Here is a 21,436-nt window from a genome sequence, read left to right as displayed (position 1 = left end):
TGTATGGACGTCCACATGTAGTGTACATGCGATACTGTGTATAAGTCGTCTAGATATCTCTTAAAGATGCATGATGAGAGAATGAAATGTTTTATCTTTCCAAAAGTGGGGTTGTATGAACAAAATAAGCTTTTAGAGAAAATATCTTAAGAAGCTACTCAATTAACATGCTTGGCAACCTAGTCATGGTTACATTGTAAACAAAGAACGCAGTGTTTTATGCACTATACAGAAAAAAACTTAAAAAGTTAATAATTGCATTACAAAAGCATTGATAAGTACATGAAAAGCAGCCCTGCTACATTGAATATATTTTTTATTTGTCTTTACGCGCCAACTGTGAATAGCCAAATCTCTGTGTAAATGATATGCAAATGAGGTGACGCTTCACTGAAATTTCATGAGTTGTACATCAGCCACAGATTGGGGGCACAAAACATAATGGAACAACACCAATTTTACAACGGATACTTTATACTTAAACAATATTCATAGCATTGTGAAAGTGTGGTGCTGTGTTTATCTCTTTAACGCCTTGTGGAGATTGGCCAAATGCTGTTTGAGGCTCTGGCACCACTGTGGATACAGCAGGTCACTGCCATGCACCTTGATGTGTATTTCAGAGACACCTGAAATTGTAAATGATTGGCACAAATGATGTCAGACACACATGCAAGCACCTTAGTTCTCATACATAAGTAATATAGCACACAAAATGAAGCTGAAAAGAAAATACACATAATTCCTTATGTTATGCAAATGTTAACTTATAAGAAGTTCACAAATGAGCTTTGCTACATGCAAGAAAACAGCATGCTTTTTGCATACAAAATAACTAAATTGTTCTTACGACTTTCAATAGTACAGTAAATCCAGTTAAATGTTATACTAAAATCGTGAAATAAATGCTTCCCACACTAAAATTTTAGGAACTGCCAGTAAAAGCCTTCAATGTACAATGTCAAATTTTATGAAAAGAAAGAAGGGAATGCATGGCCCGAGCACTTTGGTGGCTGCTTGAAGCACGATTAAGTGGGAGCGATAGCAACCACAGCCTCTATTCCCGTCATCTAGTGGTAAACAAAACAACCAATCATTGGTGAAATTGAACTTGAAGCAAGATTTCAGCCCTGCCACCGTAAAGGTGATTATTCCCGACCTCTCACGTAATTCTTTTGAAGGGGAGGTGGTTGCTATCTTGCCGGTGGTTCTATATTACCAATGGCCGGTTGTTTTGCTCGCCACTAGATGACTGAAATACAGGCTGTGGTTGCTATCGATCTCGCTTGAACACGCTACAAGCAGACGCCGCAGGGCACAGGCCATGCATTCGCGTATTCACTCTCATAAAAAATTACAGTGCACAATAAATAGTGCGTACACGTGCATTTGCTGCCTATCATTACAGTTTGTGTGCAAAATCGCCACCTTGAACCATGTTGTGACGTGAGACTCGCAATATATGAAGGCGAAAAATCTCCTTGAAAGCAAGCAGGACGCTGCCGCTGCCATTATAAATTTGTGCAAGGCAGACTACTATAGACTACCACAAAGAACTAAAGTAGCAAGAGGAACAAAAATGAACCGCCAACAGAAGAGTTGATCAAGTGTATGTGCTATCTGTAACTGCTTACACCTTAGTACATAAAGCGTGCTCATAAAATTTGAAATACCGATATTTAAAATAACTACTCTAGTAAGAGTTTAAAAGATGCAGTAAAACTGAATTAATCTATAAAAAGTGACACATCATGACATCACCTTTTTTCATAGCAAAATTGACTAAGAGTTTAGAATGCAGGATAAAATCTCCAAGAGAACAATCAAGTTTGAAGTCACAGTTTGTACAAAGGCTACCATGATTTTAACTAATCGGGATCAACAAGGCTAGTGTTAGTTTTTAAGGCCTACGATCACTCAACTAATGAACTATACCATAAAAAGCGCAACATTCAAGCAAAGAACCACAAAAGTTAAAAGAAAGAAAAAGAAGCAGCACTCTGTTATTATCTACAATGTCTTTGTAATGGTATTAGTGACTCTACTTGCCGCCTTTTCTCGAGGTAACTGGAGTAATATAGCTGAAATTTCACTGTGGTGCCAAAACCTGTTGGTCGAATCTCCATTGAAGAATTGGTGAAGCTCGAACTAAACTAGGCTGCACAAGCCTTGAAACAGCAAAACTGTACTAATTTCAAGACCACTGATTGCTCCTGGTTTGTTTCTATGCCTAAGGTTAGAGACAAGGGTTTCATTTAAGTGCTGCTAACAATGAAATGCTATCGAAATTGCCCAGAAATTGAAGTGCGTACAGGCATTTGTCGTTTTCCCCACTGGGCCATTCCAGATTAAACATCGAAACCTATTTGGCTGGCGACCTTCACAACTATTCTTTTAATAAAAATAGTGCGAATTTACTCCATGGAAACAGTGAATTGCTAGAATATTTCAGAGAAAAAACTTTTTGGTCACAACGGTGGTTTCTGAGCTTCGGAGAATGTTGTCTGGGTGTTGTTTGTGAAAAAATTTAAAAGTACCGCTTTTCTGCCATATCAAATTTGGTTCACGTATCAAATAAATGTTCTCGTGTAAGGTAATTTAGGCCGAGTAATATTAGTGCAATTTTTCTGCCAGATAGGCTTCCGAAAATTGAGCCAAAACGTTTGATGTTTGCATTTTTTTCTAAGGCAAGAATGCACTTTGTATGAATATCTGAGCAATGAAAGCTTAGCCCAAAGAACGTATATTTTGCGAAAAAATATTCTTGGGTTCTCAAATAGGTAAAGTTTACCAGAAAAAAATCACGAATTTCACTATATTGACACTTCTGTCCACACTGTGATGCAATTCGCACCATGTGGTGGGCCAATTGAAACCTACTTTTATACGTAAGTCGAAAGCGAATAAACATTTCTTGTGATATGGCAAGCTCTATGATTACAATTTCGGTTTCAAATAGATGAATAATTTTTGAAATTCCCATTGATGACCATGAGAAACGTTTGGACAGAAACCGTCATACACTAACTTGGAAAACAGCCATGAATGGTCAATTACAAAAATTATTTTCTTTCGAAAAACAAAAGCTGCACGGACATGACTTGCCACATAAAGGGAATTATTTATTTTTGCTTTCGCAGTGGCGGAAAAATTGCACTAATGTTACTGAATTTCAAGCACTAGACACATGCGCCTTTACTTATTATCTAGACCAAACTTGTTAAAGAAAGTATTAGGAGCTGGTAATTTAAAAATACTTCTGTTTCATAAACAACACCCAAACCACATCTTGGGAAGTTCAGAAGGCACCCAAGTGGCCAAAAATGTTGTTCCGTCTGATATTTTTAAGTAATTTACGGTTCTAAATACAGTAAATGAGCGCGGTATATTTTTCAAATAATTTAGGATTGTTGGCAAAATGGCTGGGATGTTTGGTGTGGAATTGCCCCACTGCCATTATTCATTCTTCCAAAGTTAAAACTATCACCCTTTCATTACTGCCATTCTTACATACAATGTCTGCATAGCAAAAAAAAAGGCAGGTCGGACAAAGTTCGCAAGGAAAGATATTTTCATGTTGGATAAATAAATTACCATAAACAGCAGCAAACCACCGTAAATTCTGAGTAGCCCAAGACACAAGCTATGTACCAGCATACTAAAAGCCAAGCGCAAACTTTTCATTTGATGATGTGTGGTGATAGACAGGAAGCACGTATTGCAATGATCAGCCTGTAATTAAACTGAATGAAGTTCAGTGCTCTGTTCAATGCAACACCACATAGGCATCTTTGCTATAGCAAAACCATGTGTCATTGATTCTTGCACTATATGGAACAATGCAAATGTCAAAAGGTGAAAACAAGAAAAGGAGAAACATAGAAAGAAAAGCAGGGATGCAAAGTAGGAGTGGTGTGTTACAAAGCAGTGGCCGCTACAAACACCAACAAAGGAAAGGAGCGGTGTAGCGCACTGCTTTCACTTTGCATCACATTTTCTTTGTTATGTTTTCTTTCCTTCTTTCACCTTTTTATTTGGCTTCCCTTGCCCCCAACCTCCGACATGAGAACACTTTGGATCATCGCAACCTAACTCGAAAGGAAGCGAAGGCTGCACTCTTCTGCCTTAGAGTTTTTTTCAGACGAACATTGACGCAAGACTATCGTCTATCGACTACATTTGCGGTGTAACATGCAGATTTGGAACCAATTTTCTTTTTTTCTGTACATGTTTAAAATGGTCATGTTCACCCAAACGAGGTGCTTATGATAACAAGCGAAAACCTACATGTAGGGCCTTGGGGCCTTCCATAAGTAGACTTGTAGCATTTTTTCTGTGTAGGCTCAACACCCATAGGTGAGGAACAAAGCTCCTGTACACTAAAAAATGTTGGCAGCTATTAGTTATAGAAAGAACTAATGCAGCTAATCTTTCTTGACACATCTGTATATTTACAGAGGGTACGAAGCTTCTGTCATTTGCGGCAGTAACCCCAACAGGAACAGTGTGAAAATTGGCACTAATTGGCTAGACAAACGTCCACACATGTCTGCCCAACTCCCTCACGCCATTCTGGCTGAATCTGACACATGATTTAGTGACTGGTGGCTGGACAAAAAAAAAAAAACACTGAAGCACTCACAGTGCACAGCATGAAGTTCCTCTGGAGTGGTCACCTTCGTCTTCCGTGATGAAAGAGCAGCACAGTGTGCTGATAAGGCACTCCTTGCAATGGTTTTCGATGCCACACAGTGACTTTCCTGTTCGTGTTAAAGTTAGCTTGGGAAGCTTGAGGGGTGCTTGCTCTTTTCTGGAGGCTGCTGCCGCTACTGGTTTTCTGCTTAAGATCAACCTGCACAAAGTTGTAGACGAGGCCTTTAGACTTGTATATAATGGTATAAAAGTTTTTGCAGAACACGCATTTTCTCGTGACACAAGGGGGAATTCCTTCGAAAACTCAAGGCCTCATATATGAAAACATTTACAATCGATCCGAATATGCACTTGACTTCAAAGAAGCAAGTTTGTTATGTACTGTATATAAAAAAGATCATTCAGCACAACCACATTTACAGTTGCACACGAAAACAATATTAGCTGGACGCTGTGGGCAGCTTTCAAGGCATAGCTTAAGCTGACACTTATCTTCAAACTATACTAAAGAATATGCAAAGATTATTTGATCAATTTCAAGCAGTACTCAAAGGTAGGGCGCCAATAGAAAAAGCCCACAAGGTATTTTCTCTTGAAGCACACAAGTCTGTCGTTTTACTCATGAGCAACGCAGAAAATTTAACATCAGTACCAACCCGTTAAGCTAAAAATTTTGATTAGGATTTCGTCTTTAAAGAAGTGGCCAGAATGTGTGATTAAGGTGGAAATAAAAATCCATGAATTGGACTGCATTCTTTTTGCAACTTGAGTAGCATCTCCGTTTTAAATTGCATTTAAATTTCCTAGAAATCAGTATGTCATGCAGCCTGTCTGTTTACAGCAAATAGTCCGATGCTTTAACGTGCAAAAAGATTAGTGGTCAAAGATACAGTATATATGCATATTACATGTGCCAACATTATTCAGTGCTGCTTACACAGAGAGTCAACCCTCAAAGAGCAGCGCTACCATCGTGGTAAACTCTAGGAAATACGTGCATGGCCCGTGCATTTGAAATGCATGCTTTCACAGCGAACTGCAGTGCACAAACATATAAAGCTGTCATGTTCACCTCCCACTGTGTGCAGCCCGTGCTGTGTGATACTTCATAGCAGTCAGAGATCCAAAAATTCTTGAAATGTATCTAGCACTTTCTGCATTACCATTCAATGTACTCATGAAAGTAATGTCAAACAAAGAGAAACCAGCCCTAAAATTATTTTCTTTCACTAAATGATTAGACAGTTTGAGCAGTAAGCTTTCCATGTCACAAAAAAGGAACTATAAAAATCAATATTTTGTCAGTTCAACTGCTTTATGCTTTAGGCCTTGTTAATATGCTAAACGTGTGTCCTGTTTTGTATAATCTGTTCGGCCTAAACTCTTGAACCGGGCACTATATATGCTGAAAGACACACACAGTTTGGACCAAACCTAGTTTCCTGTTCAGAATCTTTATGCACAAGAACAACTCATCTCGATCTAGTTAGTTGATCATAACGAGGTAAAAACAGCTCGCACTTCACAAGGACGGGCAGAAGGAATAATGCCTGCACCCTGTGTTCCCTGTCCGTCCTCGTTGAGGGTGCCGTTTTCACCTCATTCTTGTGCACTTTCATATTTATAACATTACTCGCTGTATGTACTTTGTGGAACTAAAGTCTGTGATACCGTCATCTCTAGCCCATGTAATGTATACAAATAGAATTCCAGGTAGCTCGATTCAAAGATAACAAAGTACATCCAGCACCATGTCCTGTAGCCACTCCTTAGACAAGTAGCAGAATGATTTATTCTTCTTCACAACATGTCTTACTTGTATTCACTACAAGAGCCAACTCTGACACTGGCACATTCTGTTAGCCTCACCGACTATAAGGTACGTTTTGTAGGAAACACCAGAAAGTCGGCAAGAAGAATAGAAGTGTACGTTTAGAGGCTGTTTTTTTGTTAGGCACAATAATAATGAGAACTAGCAGACAGTACTGTTAAGGAAAGTGTAGACAATATTTTCGGAAGTATTTTTAATGTAATTGTGAAGAAAGAAAAGTAGAAGAAAAAATATAACCTGCCCTGGACAGAGACTGAACCTGCGACCTTCGAATAACGCATTCGATGCTCTACCAACTGAGCTACCATGGCGGCTATCTCCGTTCTACTTTGTATGGTAGATATGTGCATTTAATTGTGGGAGAGTCAGTCAGCGCTGCCTGTTACTATTATGTGGAGTGTTGGACACCTATATTTTTTTGCCTGCTGGCGTCAAGCAGCACGCGATATTTTGATGAGCTATCAGCTGAACAATTATCCCTTGTATACAACTTCACCACACTAAGCCTGCCAGAACGAGTTCTCCACTACGAATCAAAGAACGAAGTGTACGTTTAAGGGCTCATTTCTCTTTGTTAAAAACAATATTAAAGATGACTGACACATGCTGCCATAAAAAGTACAAGGTATTCTATTAGAAGTAATTGTAAAAAAAAATAACGTGGAAGAAAAGGTAACTTGCCTTGCACAAGACTGAATCTGGGACCTTTGAATACTGCTGCTGGTGCTCTGCCAAATACGCTACCACGATGGTTATCACCCCGTTCACTTTATAGGGTTTATATGTGCATTAAACGCAGGAGCGTCAGTCAGGCTGCCAGCTTATAATAAGATCACATGCTACGTGAAGCCAATAGAAGAGAAAAAGTGTCCCACACTAGACATGATGGCAACAAGTGGGGATACTGACTCTCCGACTAAGAGCAGGGCTCCCTGTGCTGTGAAATGGCTCTTAACTGGGACTCCACCGAGAATCGCTTCAATTCCAGAGTATAAGTCAATAGGTTTCGCTTGCCTCAAGTTAGCTCCTACGGATGTTGGAGATATTAACACAGGAATGCCTACCGTCCTGTCTTTGCGAAGTCGCACAAGACGGAAACCACCCTCGTCCATGTCTAGATCTGTGAGGTTTGCCACGTTGTGGTCCCCGATGACAGTTGATTTGTCCTCTGATTCAGCGCTGTGTTGTCGCTTGCCGTCAGGTATGCTTGCACAAACCAGCTGATGCTTCTGACCTGGTGTCACACCTTGGGAGGTCAAGGTGGCGCTCTCAGTGATTCTTGTTTCAGTTCTTCTAGCACGTTTAGACATGGCGGGCTGCGCAGCACCCGTCGGTCGCCAATAGGGCAGGTACCTTTTCGAGTATTCCGACGTCTTGAGCAGTGCTGAGCCGTAATATAATAAAAAATAACAATAAATGCAGACAGAGCTACTTAGACAAGCAGCAACAGCTTCGTAACTTCTCAATGGATTCTTGCGGTTCCTGCATACACTTACCATCCACATATATCTCATACTTTTTCTAGTCAATAAGTCTTGAGTGTCCTGGGGAACGAGAATCGTCCAGATCTCTGACCGTGACGTACGTGGGCATATGGTCACTGCTTTGGGTTTCAATATCTGTGAACCATTAGACTTTTGTGACCATATTATGTGACATTATTGTCAACTCCAGGCAACTGCTATAATTTACTCCTCGGAGATAAGTAGGGCTGCCATCGTTGAGCACCTGAAGCACGTGATCTGATGCAAGATCAACTAAGTTCGTGCCTTTTACACTTGTCCTGATGCTTCCCCACAGTGGCTGATGTGCATTGAAGTCATCCATCAATATCCAAGGTGCTGGAGTCATTGCAAATATATCAATTACTGTCTGTTGATCAAGTCGATGTGACGGCGCCATATGTGCGCCTATCAGAGTAAACGACTTCTTTTTTTGAACATATATACACACATAGTCATTATCAATGTGAGACTCTACTCTTTGGCGAACATAAGTGAGTTTTTTACGCACGTACACAGCAACGTGACTTCGCCCAATGCACGATAAAGAAATGAATTATTCATAGCCCAAAAAATGAGGTAATTTTGAAAAATGCGGTTCACAAATGACGATGATAGACAACCTAATCTCAAAAGTGAACTGTCTAAACTCAGGCAACTTGACTGTAGACCCCTGGCGTTCCACTGAATCAATAAAGCACGCTTGATTTTTTCTCGAAAAGGCTGATGTGGTCTATAGTGTGCCATCTTGTTACTGAAGGCCGGCAAGAAATGGTTCGATTGTGTCCAAAACTTGCAGCAAGCATTTAGCGGCAGGGATCTGTAGACTAGCCAGGAAGTGTGGGTAACACTCATGAACAACCTCCATACAGCAAAAAACTTGTACCTCTTGGGTGGATAGACTGCCTACTAGAGGCGTAGCCATTGTTGACTCTCGATGCTGTGGTTCCGTAGGCACGTGTACCGGAGGTAAAGCAGGCCAGTCAGAGTCAGATGTGCTTTTTTCTGCGCCACAGTGTCTTTTGGCCCCTTTGGACATACCTCACGTGGTGGCGGCGGCAGGGGAAGTTGCTGTGGTCGTGGCGGCGGTGATGGGGGTGGTGGCGGTGCAAGCGAAAGCACATTCGGCACAGGACTGCTTTTCTTTTCTTCGAGCACTGTCGTTGACGAGAACACCGTCGTTGAACAACCGTTACCGCTTCCGTTCGTGAGAATCCGTGTTTCACCATTTGTCTCAGAATGCTGCTCTCCTTATAGAGTAGTGGGCAGTCTTTGGATGTGGTCTCATGGTTACCACTGCAGCTTCTTCATTTTAGGGGAGTTACTTGGCAAGCCTCTTCTCTGCGAGGTCTGGCACAACGTGGGCATGCTTGCTTGTTGTTACACACAGCTCTAACATGGCCCAGTTTTAGACGGTTGTGGCACTGTAGGGGTCTTGCAATGTATGGTCGGACAACGTGACGAAAGTGACCAACCTTTATATTTGATTTCATGTAATCACCTCTGAAGGTCACTTTAATGCAACGGGATTTACCAAGCCGGCATACTTGCAATATATTCGTTGCCTCAGTAGCTCGCTTTATCAGCACACGAATGTTTTCGATTGGTAGGAAACATTAACGTCATAAATGACGCCCGTCGTTGTGTCACTATCCCGCAGAATTTAAGCCCTGAGGTTGATGCCTCCAAGCTCCTTGGAAGTTGGCGAGGTATGCAGCACAGCCGGGGGCTCGATGTTTATGGCTTATATTTTCTTCCACGGGTTGACTCCAATATCCTCTATCTCAATAGGCTTTGTAGCTTTGAGACGCACCGATATGACTTGCCTGTTTATATTCTTCAGGCTGATTGAATAATCAACAGGAACAAAAAGTATGGTACGGCGTTTTGAACTGCACGCAGCCTTCAAGGTAGAGGTCCTAGCTAGTGAAGACGCGCCAGCCATTCTCCATTTAGCTTTACGCTTCGCTGCACGGATGAAATCATCGTCACTGCCTTCCCTACTCACCGTGTACAGGTCAGTGCTGTCACTGGTACTGTCGTCTTCTCGGCTGTTGCGCTGCCATGAGGTTGACGTCGAAGGCGACGCCAAGTCCAGTCTGCGTACTGTGGGGTCTGGATTCATCGCTGCTCGCAGGAGAGTGATGAGTCTCCGAAAGTGCGTAAATCCACTAATATAACACCCAAAAAATGAGCAGCGTTCAGCAGAGAAACACTTCGTCATTGTCCTGCACTCGGACAATCTACCTGACACCAAACTTGGTATATGCGGAGCTAGCGAAACGACCGCGAGCACGCTATGAGCGTAGCGAGTAGTGATGTTTCACACGACACGCATATCTGGATTATTATGTTTAGAGGCGTCATGTACCTTTGTCATCTATTCACGTCGCGTGATACCAAATTTGGTATATGTGAAGCTGGCGAAACAGCTGCGAGCGCGCTATGAGCATAGGATGTTGTCGCGTTTTACATGACACGTATCTCATGACTATCACGTTTGCACCAGTCTTCGTCATACATTCACGACCTTCTTGATGCATTCGCGTCCCGTATTACCAAATTTGGTATATATTAAGCTAGCGAAACGACCGCGAGCGCACCATCAGTGTGGCGTGTGGTCATGACTAGTCATAACAAGAAAAACCATGACTTGCAGGTCATAATTTCTACGTTAGGCTCTGTCACTTGTGTTTGCTATGCAGTTGTCATACTATACCATTTTTGCAAAATGTCATGTGAACGAAACCACCGCAAGCGAATCAAGACCTAGAAATGTTAATAATGACAATCATGACATAATGTCATAATTTTCATCTTTTGACTAATCAATTGTGCTCGCCATACAGTCATGTTATGTCATACCAATTTTGATATTGATACCATTAATGAGACAGCCAGAAGAGCTAAAAGTCGCAAGTGACTAAATTTATATATATATATATATATATATATATATATATATATATATATATATATATATATATATATATATATATATATATATTGTGGGCATTTGTAACTTACATCGTCCTCATCCCTGCATAATCACAATCACCATCATCCGCTTGTCTCTTTGCCCTCATTGCCACTCTGGGTCATCATCATCGTCATCGTCTGTGTGCTGGCTCTGCCCGTTCGTTTTCCGAGGTCTTTCCTCAAATAAACGCTGTCGCAGTCAAGACTACCAAGACTTCATAATATATATATATATATATATATATATATATATATATATATATATATATATATATATATATAGGCTTATATGCAGAAGAATAACTTCGGTTGCCGCAAGGTTATAAATATGAAAGTAGATGCGCTTTCACATAACAACTGTTTATTGTGCGGACGTTACGACAGGAACCCTGTCTTTTTCAAGGCATAATACTATTTATACATTTTCCGTGCCTTTTTATATCCTATTGAGACCGGAGGGGAGGGGTCAATTGAGAGAGAGAGGAAAAAAAATAAACAGCGAAACCGGAGGACAAACAATAAATAAAATATAGAAAATCTAGGAGAAGAAGCAAGACCGACACGGCCTAATTAGAAAGGGGCAGCTTTTCAACAGAGTAGGGCAGAGGTAAATGAGGAATGTCATCATTGTCAACAATACCTCCCCCGCACCCACACTTCCCCAAGTGGGCAGGGAGCCGCCGTTTTTGTATTTCACCTTTCCGTGTAGTCCGCTGGCGGCTCGTTCCTCTTTGAAGTGTATGACAAGTTAATGGGGAGGGCTTAAGCGCTTTAAGTGCATGCTGGTGGCGTCGGGAGGAGCGAAAAAGCCGGTGAATGAGGCACCGCCATCGATATTCATTATATGCATTGGCTCCTTGTCAGTGAAGGAACAGAATGTGCGTTGAAAATTAGAGAAGAAGAAAAAAAACCATGGGGGGGGGGGGGAGGGGGGAGACTGTACGACATCCGAGACAGTCACCACACAGTTGCGGCTTACTGGGAAGACATGCGCGCATGCACGAAAAAGTTAACGAAACCACCTAGTTGTCAGCTCCTTGTCAGTGAAGGAACAGAATGTGCGTTTCAACTTAAAGAAGAGAAAGAAAAAGAAAAAAAAAGAAAAAAAAGAAGGGGGGGGGACAATACGACATCCGGGACCACTTATCTGTGCGTTCCGCTTGATGAGGCAAACCATTTCTATGTTGTCAGATGCATAGGCCAAAAGCTTTGTTAGCGGGTAATATTATTGTCGTAATGAAACCGGACTGATTAGAGAGAAGCGTTTGCGTCTTTTAGTTGTCGTAACGCAGACAGAGTGCCTGGGTGTTCATTTATTCCGTATTTTATCGTGTTAAATTTGTAGATAAACTAAGATTCCCGTTGTTCCCGTTCTCTGATTGTTCGAAAGTTGTTTTCTAGTAGTGTAACCCTGATGTCATCAAAGCTGTGGTCTTTTAATGTGCAGTGTTTTGAAAGTGGAAGGCCTGGCAGAGATCGTACATGTGCCCGATGGTTGTTGAATCTAATTCTAAACGGAGTGTCTGTCTGGCCCACGTATTGCTTGTTACGTACGCCACATTCCAGGAGGTATATGACGTTGTCTGAGTCACAGTCTAGTGCACCTCTTATCCTGTGCTTAAAATCCGAGTGGGTGCTTTTCGCCACTGTCGTTGTCTGCATGTGCTTGCATACCCTGCATCTGCTTTTTCCGCAAGGGTGACACCCAATTTGAGGTTTCACACCTATCTTTGAATTTATTAAATGATCCTTTATATTTTTCGGCCTTCTGTATACAACACAAGGAGGAGAAGTGAAAATTTTGGATAGTCGCACGCTCTGTTCCAATATGTTAGAGTGTTTTCTTAGGACCTTGTTTATGTTCGGTGGGTTGCTCGTGAAAGTTAATAGCAAGTTTTTGTTGCGGTGTTGATCGGCGTTTTTCTGGTGGTTGAGAAGAATCTGGCGGTCCAGATTTTCAGCTTTTTTGATGGCGTCATCGATGATAGCTGGTGGGTATTCTTGATTAAGGAGTACTTCGCGCATATGTGTGCTGTTTTTGTGGAAGTCCTCGGTGCGGGAGCAGATTCGTCGAAATCTGTGTGCTTGGGAATAGAGAATGCTGGTCTTGCAATGTCGCGGGTGGCAGCTTTTGAAGTGCAGGTATCGTTGCCTGTCTGTAGGTTTTCTGTATACGTTAGTTACCAACGCACCATCGTCAACTCGATTGAGTACATCAAGAAAGTTTATTTCAGTATTAGAGTAGGTGTGTGTAAAATAAATGCTGGGGTGTACCTGGTTGAATGCCTGTATGAATTTGAGGAGCTCGTTTTCCGAATGTGTCCAAATTATGAATATATCATCTAGGTACCATTTATAGAGTAATGGTTTGATATTACAAGATGAAAGAAAAGTCGACTCTATGTGGTGCATGAATATGTTAGCGTAGTTTGGGGCCATTCTTGTACCCATTGCCGTACCGCTGATTTGAAGATAGTACTGGTTGTTAAATTCAAAGCTGTTCAAATCGAGTACAAGTCTTGTGAAGATTTCAATTACTTTTTTGCTTGGATAAGCGACAGGGTTGTGTGTGCCATACGATTCAACAAGTGCCCTTACACCATCGTCATGTGGGATATTTGTGTAGAGTGAGCTAACATCCAATGTTACGAGAAATGCACCGTCTGGAATTTTCACGTCTGCTATTTCCCGAAGAAAGTGGTTTGTGTCACGCAAGAAGGACTCATGTGTGGGTGGTATGTCTTTGATTAAAGAATCAATATAACTGGAAATGGGTTCCGTTAACGTTCCCGTGCCTGATATAATGGGTCTGCCAGGGTTCTTCTCTTTATGAATCTTCGGCAGCATGTAAAAACGACCAGGTGCCGAATGTACCGTAATAAGTGCCTTTTAAGCTTTGAAATAATGGCGCCTTCACGTGTGAGATTCTCTAGGGTTGTTACAATGATTTTTTTGTGCTCCGTGGTAGGGTCAAAGTCGAAGTGTTTGTAGAATTGTTTGTTATTTAGTTGTTGCTTGCCTTCCTCAATGTAGTCCGATCTATTCAGAACAACAATCGCGCCTCCTTTGTCTGCTGGTTTGATGACGAGTTCTTCGCAGTTGCTCAACGTGAGTAGTGCCTCTTTTTCTCTTTTTGATATGTTATTCATGCTTGGTTTGTGCACTTTGTACGCATGTATAACACCTTTTGAACCGCGTCTATATAGAGATCCAGATGTCGATCTCTGTTGGCGTCTGGGGTCCATTGCCGTCCGATTACCCCACGAAAAAGTGCGTTATCTTTTTCGGGTTTATCACAGAAATATTCCTCCAATCGTAAATTTCGTGCGAAGTTGTCTAGGTCTTTTAGGAGCGTGAATTCATCATACCTTCCGTTGCCAGGGCAGAATGTAAGTCCGCGTGAGAGTATACTCAATTCTTCTTTGCTAAGTTCTTTGTCAGAAAGGTTATTAACGTTTGGCTCTTTGGGGTGTGGTGGCAAATTTTTTTGAACGTGACATGATTTGGTATTTTTTCTGTAAGCAGCAGTGGGTATAGCTTGTGACACATTGTCCCGCGCAAATTTCTTCGTCTTAAGTTTTTCAATTTTCTCCGTTTTTTTGTGCTCAAATACGTCTAGTTCTTTAGTTTCCCACTCCGAAAGAGAAAAGTTATTTCTTAAATACCGCTCCTCGTCTGTCAGTGCGTTTAGAGTCTTTCTACAGTGTTCGATCGTGACCTTTATTAGCTCCTGTGTGGCGTTATCGAGAATTTCGTTCCACCGTTTCATTTCCCCATCGGCAAAGTTATGCATCGATGGAGTTAGCGACAAGCGCAGCCCCTTCGGAGCCGTACCCGCCAGTACATATTGCTCGAGGCTTTGCACGTGAAGTTCGTGCCGTATTTTTTTATCAACCACTTTTCTACGTTTAAGAAAATTTGGACCCGTTCTATGGCCTAGTTCATCTGAAACGGACGGAGTTTGCCCACTCGCACAGCCAGTATGTCACTTTGCACAGACGCGGCGAATAGGGCCGCAAGGTGCCCGGAGGTCGTACCTGGTTTGGGTTGGAGCTCCATCCCGTTGTGCCTCCCGTGACGAGCTGGCCTGTAGACGCCTGCTGTTGGCTGCTGGTGGTTGCTGCTTGTTCGTTGATGATGTTGGCTGCTGATTTTTCCTTGCGGGTGGTTTACTCTGGCCGCTCGTTGCTGTTGATTTTGGTACAGCTGGCCGTTGTTGTTGGCCCGGATTACCCTTCGTCACCGTTTCCGGGGTGTGTGTTGTAGGCGTCGACGACAGCCGTGGCAAGCGTGATGGCAGTTGTGCACTCGGTGAGGGGGGTCTCGACGGGGTATGCTGGCCTGGAGAACGGGCAGCAACTGTTTCTGGGGCAGCTGGGTTCATATTCTTCTCTTTGCCGCCTCGACAGGTGGCATCGGAAGAGTCACGCCGCAGTGCTTGGGAATAGGATGGCGTCTCCCGAAGCTCGTACGCCCCCGCCTCTGGTTGTGGTGCGTGTTCCAGCCAGCTGTTGATGTATGGCCGCCATAGGTCGAGGAGCAGGTTGTAGATGTTCCAGGCTTAAAAGGTACTTATTACGGTACATTCGGCGCCTGGTCGTTTTTACATGCTGCCGAAGATTCATAAAGAGAATAACCCTGGCAGACCCATTATATCAGGCACGGGAACGTTAACGGAACCCATTTCCAGTTATATTGATTCTTTAATCAAAGACATACCACCCACACATGAGTCCTTCTTGCGTGACACAAACCACTTTCTTCGGGAAATAGCAGACGTGAAAATTCCAGACGGTGCATTTCTCGTAACATTGGATGTTAGCTCACTCTACACAAATATCCCACATGACGATGGTGTAAGGGCACTTGTTGAATCGTATGGCACACACAACCCTGTCGCTTATCCAAGCAAAAAAGTAATTGAAATCTTCACAAGACTTGTACTCGATTCGAACAGCTTTGAATTTAACAACCAGTACTATCTTCAAATCAGCGGTACGGCAATGGGTACAAGAATGGCCCCAAACTACGCTAACATATTCATGTACCACATAGAGTCGACTTTTCTTTCATCTTGTAATATCAAACCATTACTCTATAAACGGTACCTAGATGATATATTCATAATTTGGACACATTCGGAAAACGAGCTCCTCAAATTCATACAGGCATTCAACCAGGTACACCCCAGCATTTATTTTACACACACCTACTCTTACACTGAAATAAACTTTCTTGATGTACTCATTCGAGTTGACGATGGTGCGTTGGTAACTAACGTATACAGAAAACCTACAGACAGGCAACGATACCTGCACTTCAAAAGCTGCCACCCGCGACATTGCAAGACCAGCATTCCCTATTCCCAAGCACACAGATTCCGACGAATCTGCTCCCGCACCGAGGACTTCCACAAAAACAGCACACATATGCGCGAAGTACTCCTTAATCAAGAATACCCGCCAGCTATCATCGATGACGCCATCAAAAAAGCTGAAAATCTGGACCGCCAGATTCTTCTCAACCACCAGAGAAACGCCGATCAACACCGCAACAAAAACTTGCTTTTAACTTTCACGAGCAACCCACCGAACATAAAAAAGGTCCTAAGAAAACACTTTAACATATTGGAACAGAGCGTGCGACTATCCAAAATTTTCACTTCTCCTCCTTGTGTTGTATACAGAAGGCCGAAAAATATAAAGGATCATTTAATAAATTCAAAGATAAGTGTGAAACCTCAAATTGGGTGTCACCCTTGCGGAAAAAGCAGATGCAGGGTATGCAAACACATGCATACAACGACAGTGGCGAAAAGCACCCACTCGGATTTTAAGCACAGGATAAGAGGTGCACTAGACTGTGACTCAGACAACGTCATATACCTCCTGGAATGTGGGGTATCTAACAAGCAATACGTGGGCCAGACAGACACTCTGTTTAGAATTAGATTCAACAACCATCGGGCACATGTATGATCTCTGCCAGGCCTTCCACTTTCAAAACACTGCACATTAAAAGACCACAGCTTTGATGACATCAGGGTTACACTACTAGAAAACAACTTTCGAACAATCAGAGAACGCGAACAACGGGAATCTTATTTTATCTACAAATTTAACACGATAAAATATGGAATAAATGAACACCCAGGCACTCTGTCTGCGTTACGACAACTAAAAGACGCAAACGCTTCTCTCTAATCTGTCCGGTTTCATTACGACAATAATATTACCCGCTAACAAAGCTTTTGGCCTATGCATCTGACAACATAGAAATGATTTGCCTCATCAAGCACAGCCGGAACGCACGGATAAGTGGTCCCGGATGTCGTATTGTCCCCCCCCCCTTCTTTTTTTCTTTTTTTCTTTTTCTTTCTCTTCTTTAAGTTGAAACGCACATTCTGTTCCTTCACTGACAAGGAGCTGACAACTAGGTGGTTTCGTTAACTTTTTCGTGCATGCGCGCATGTCTTCCCAGTAAGCCGCAACTGTGTGGTGACTGTCTTGGATGTCGTACAGTCTCCCCCCTCCCCCCCCCAAGGTTTTTTTTTCTTCTTCTCTAATTTTTAACGCACATTCTGTTCCTTCACTGACAAGGAGCCAATGCATATAATGAATATCGATGGCGGTGCCTCATTCACCGGCTTTTTCGCTCCTCCCGACGCCACCAGCATGCACTTAAAGCGCTTAAGCCCTCCCCATTAACTTGTCATACACTTCAAAGAGGAACGAGCCGCCAGCGGACTACACGGAAAGGTGAAATACAAAAACGGCGGCTCCCTGCCAACTTGGGGAAGTGTGGGTGCGGGGAAGGTATTGTTGACAATGGTGACATTCCTCATTTACCTCTGCCCTACTCTGTTGAAAAGCTGCCCCTTTCTAATTAGGCCGTGTTGGTCTTGCTTCTTCTCCTAGATTTTCTATATTTTATTTAATGTTTGTCCTCCGGTTTCGCTGTTTCTTTTTTTTCCTCTCTCTCTCTCTCTTTCAATCGACCCCTCCCCTCCTGTCTCAATAGGATATAAAAAGGCACGGAAGATGTGTAAATAGTAATATGCCTTGAAAAAGACAGGGTTCCTGTCGAAATGTCGGCACAATAAACAGTTGTTATGTGAAAGCGCATCTACTTTCATATATATATATATATATATATATATATATATATATATATATATATATACACGCTCAAAGTCGCCAAGGCACGCTTAGAAATGCTTTGCATCTGGCGGATGCGTAGAATCTCGCCAGGCGTTCAAAGATGATGGTGAATAAACTTTTATTTAGGGCCCAACTTTGTTGGTGGCACACGTATGCTGTCTGCCACCCCGTATGGTATGGTAGACACTCCGTGCGGGGGCTACCATATGGAGTGGTCCCCTATATAAGGAACCGATATTTTTCCAGCAGCTCTTGGCCTCTGTTCATCAGTGCAACTTTAGTCAGTAGGGTGGGGCTTGATAATGAGGTCGCTCCGTCGCGGTGGTCTAGTGGCTAAGGTACTCGGCTGCTGACCCGCATGTCACGGGATCAAATCCAGGCTGCGGCGGCTGCGTTTCTGATGGAGGCGGAAACATTGTAGGCCCGTGTGCTCAGATTTGGGCGCAGGTTAAAGAACCCCAGGTGGTCAAAATTTCCGGAGCCCTCCACTACGGCGTCTTTCATAATCATATGGTGGTTTTGAGACGTTAAGCCCCACATATCAATCAATCAATCAATCATTGATAATGAGGTCTCCCATCACTGAGCATGTTGGGCCAGACGGGTGTTGGGGTGAACAAAAGAAGATGGGTGTGGGTTAAGTTCTTGGCAGTGTTCCGCGTGACAGGGCGTGGATGTGCATGCGATACCGGCTGCACTCGCTCTGTTGTTTCCTGGCCAGTGTTGAAGTCCAGTTAAAGGAATTGAAGAACTGGTGGGTATCTCAAAAGGGCACTCGTTACAAAGTAGTCAAGTATGTTTAATAATGTTGATCAGCAGAACCGTGACCAAAATGAACAGCTGCGTTCGAATATTCGCTGCCCGACTGACGGACCCTTCACTGATTCGCAAAAGAAACAATTTTTGCGTAGTGAAAATAATCTTGCAATAGGTATTCAATGATACTTTGGAAAGGCCAATGTTGTCATTTTCTTCTTTACAACATGGTTCACGCATGCACCGAGAATCGAAGCGAATTCGCACAAGTCGCGATTACTCTATCGTGGCCTGCTCTTGAATGCTCAACGTCTTTTTGAGTACCGGCTAAAAGGCGTCGTTATGGAAAGTTTACGAGAACACAACAGCGTTTCCTTGAGTTCAGAGTGAAACTGATGATAGAGGTGTGCTGATTTCGTAAAGTAGCAGCCGCGTCACGTTGGCCAAGTAATGCATCGCGAAGGCGGCGTCTGGTTGAGAAGCAAGTAAAATTAATCGTAAGAAGACGAGGCCAGCGAAAAAAATCAATAAAGTGTGGTCGTTGGCCCTCATTCTGTTAGCGGCAAAATTTAAAAAAGCCAGACACAGGAGGACGCACATAAGCAGGACGGGTGCTACATCATGTATTTTACTGCAAGGGAATGTACAAACTACAAAGCTGGACAGGTGCGCGTATGTGACAGTGCACTCCAAGGAGCTCTCTTTTTCCCGTACTTTACAAATTCTTGACTTCAAATGCAGGCCTGGCCACACAGGCGCGCCATCGTGCCCTCTCTGTGAAGGGAGAGGGCTTGACACCGCGTCAATAGGCCACGTACTGATGCGCTTCAACGCGTGCGTGTGGTCAGGCCTTTAGCGAGGTGATGAAGGAAAGGCGTGGTCACTCTAGGTGCTCCAGCAAGCAAAGTGTGAAGGATGCCGCCTTGCCGTATGTCCATTGCTTCTTTACCCTGGCACTGGTATATGATGGTGTTCTCCAGATGCGCCGTGCCGGTGGTATTTTCCGCCCCGGAGGAGTTGACCCGCATCCGCCCTGTGGTGAATTGACGATGAGGCAACGTTGCGTGCACTAGGGAGCACATAAATTCGTTTGTGCCTGTGTGAGGTAGGTGTCTTACAAGATACCGTTTTCATGCGGTAGATGTTATAATGGACAAATTGAGCATTTTCTTAATGCCAGTTAGCGAGAGGACCGTGTGGAAGTTGAGGCGTGTTCTCCGAAAAGAAAAGGACCAGGCAACGTGAAAAAGGATAGCAGTGTTTCCTATCAGCTTATTAGCTGAGAATCAGTGTTCCTTCAATTACTCTCTCCTATGAGTAGACTGATAAATGGAATGCATATTTTGCGCATTAAAGTGGAGACGTAGATATTGCGTGAAAAGAGAGAGCTTCCTAGAGTGTGCCGCTGCGCGTGCGCGCTTGCCTAATGTGTTTTGGTCATACACAGCCACCCATTTTCTGAAACCTGAACGCACGAGCGTCCATCACCGAATGAATAAGCGACGGTTCCCGGTCTCCCATTGTGCTGTTCTCCGAACAACCCCACAGAAGTACAGGTGCACAGAGCTGTTCGTCAGCCACATGCGCGAGTTATCACTCATATCGACACCATGCTAAGTGTTCATTGACGCGGTGGTCGGCGCTCGTATGTTGCGGTTGAAAACGGGTTACCATACCTTTTCTTACAGTAAAACCAGTTGGTGTCTAGCGCCCATTCTGTTTGTCTGTCTTCTCCTGCGTCCCTGTTTTATATTTTTTGTGCTATCTAAATGAAAGCCGGTGAAAAAACCAACTAGTCATTCTTGCAACCTTGACAGAAATTGTAATTTTTCTACGACGGTTTTAGTAGATCAAAAGTCTGTGCTCTGCTTGTGTTCACTCTTCGCATCGCTTTGAAAGTTGGCTGACAAAGACGCATGGCGGCTCAAGGAAAAAGCTAAGGAGGTAAAATTTTTATTCGCAAAGCAATTCCTGCGGCTAAGCAGTATGTTTACACAGTCGACTCTGACATTCCACTTAAAATAAGCTCCTTGAAACCAAACAATTATCCTTGCGTTCACTCAAATAGACGGAAGTCAGAAGAAAGCCATTGGCTGCCGATCTGGACTGTTAGCGAAAGCGCTTGAGTGTGATGCCCTCTTCTCTGTGAGTGGTGTAGCGAAGTTGCGGCTCTCTTCTAATAGTCTCTTGACACGTCGCTGAACTTACTGATCAGTCGGCTCATTCAGAGTCATTCATGCTCAGATCAAGTCGTGTCTGAGTGAATGCGGTTGAGTAATATTTTGGTATGTTTGAGTCCGAGTGAGTGCAAAGTGCAAAACATAGTTCTTGAGGGAGTATGAGAGAGTTCTACTTATGTTTCCCGACTCATGGTCCTGTATACTCATCGTCAGCATTACTAAGAGCCTCACACACATTCAAGTTTGCTAGTACGTCTACTCACAAATACCCCAAACAGTATATACGCCCATTCAGTAGTAATAATTAGATGCATAATTTACATAGGGCTCGTCCTTCACCCACTCTTCCGGAGAAGTTCTTGATGAATATATCTC

At 43.1% G+C, this 21,436-nt stretch overlaps 2 protein-coding genes across 5 annotated transcripts in view; one reads left to right on the top strand and one right to left on the bottom strand.

Annotated features, from left to right (window-relative positions):
* The window catches only part of LOC119159444 (uncharacterized), a 633,480-nt gene that overhangs the window by 218,463 nt on the left and 393,581 nt on the right, over positions 1-21,436 (top strand). The gene's annotated exons all lie outside the window — the stretch shown is intronic.
* On the bottom strand, positions 75-19,909 carry LOC142802676 (uncharacterized). The gene is made up of 4 exons (XM_075887646.1): positions 19,831-19,909; positions 15,003-15,525; positions 4,643-4,852; positions 75-629 (listed from the first exon to the last, which is right to left on the bottom strand). Exons 1-4 carry the CDS (start codon positions 19,907-19,909, stop codon positions 620-622), a joined length of 822 nt encoding a protein of 273 aa, XP_075743761.1. The 3' UTR covers positions 75-619.

This window comes from Rhipicephalus microplus, chromosome 3, assembly GCF_043290135.1.
Source record: "Rhipicephalus microplus isolate Deutch F79 chromosome 3, USDA_Rmic, whole genome shotgun sequence".
Classification (NCBI taxonomy): domain Eukaryota; kingdom Metazoa; phylum Arthropoda; class Arachnida; order Ixodida; family Ixodidae; genus Rhipicephalus; species Rhipicephalus microplus.
Note: the sequence above shows the minus strand (reverse complement) of the source record. Positions and strands in the feature narration are given on the sequence as shown.

Excerpts from the sequence above, each read along its gene's own strand:
- LOC142802676 (XM_075887646.1), bottom strand. The coding sequence starts at position 19,909 with ATGCGGGTCAACTCCTCCGGGGCGGAAAATACCACCGGCACGGCGCAT. Across the intron at positions 15,526-19,830 it reads CATCATATACCAGTGCCAGG|CCTGGAACATCTACAACCTG; the intron begins GTAAAGAAGCAA and ends GTACCTTTTAAG. Across the intron at positions 4,853-15,002 it reads GGAGCTCCAACCCAAACCAG|GTTGATCTTAAGCAGAAAAC; the intron begins GTACGACCTCCG and ends AACTTTGTGCAG.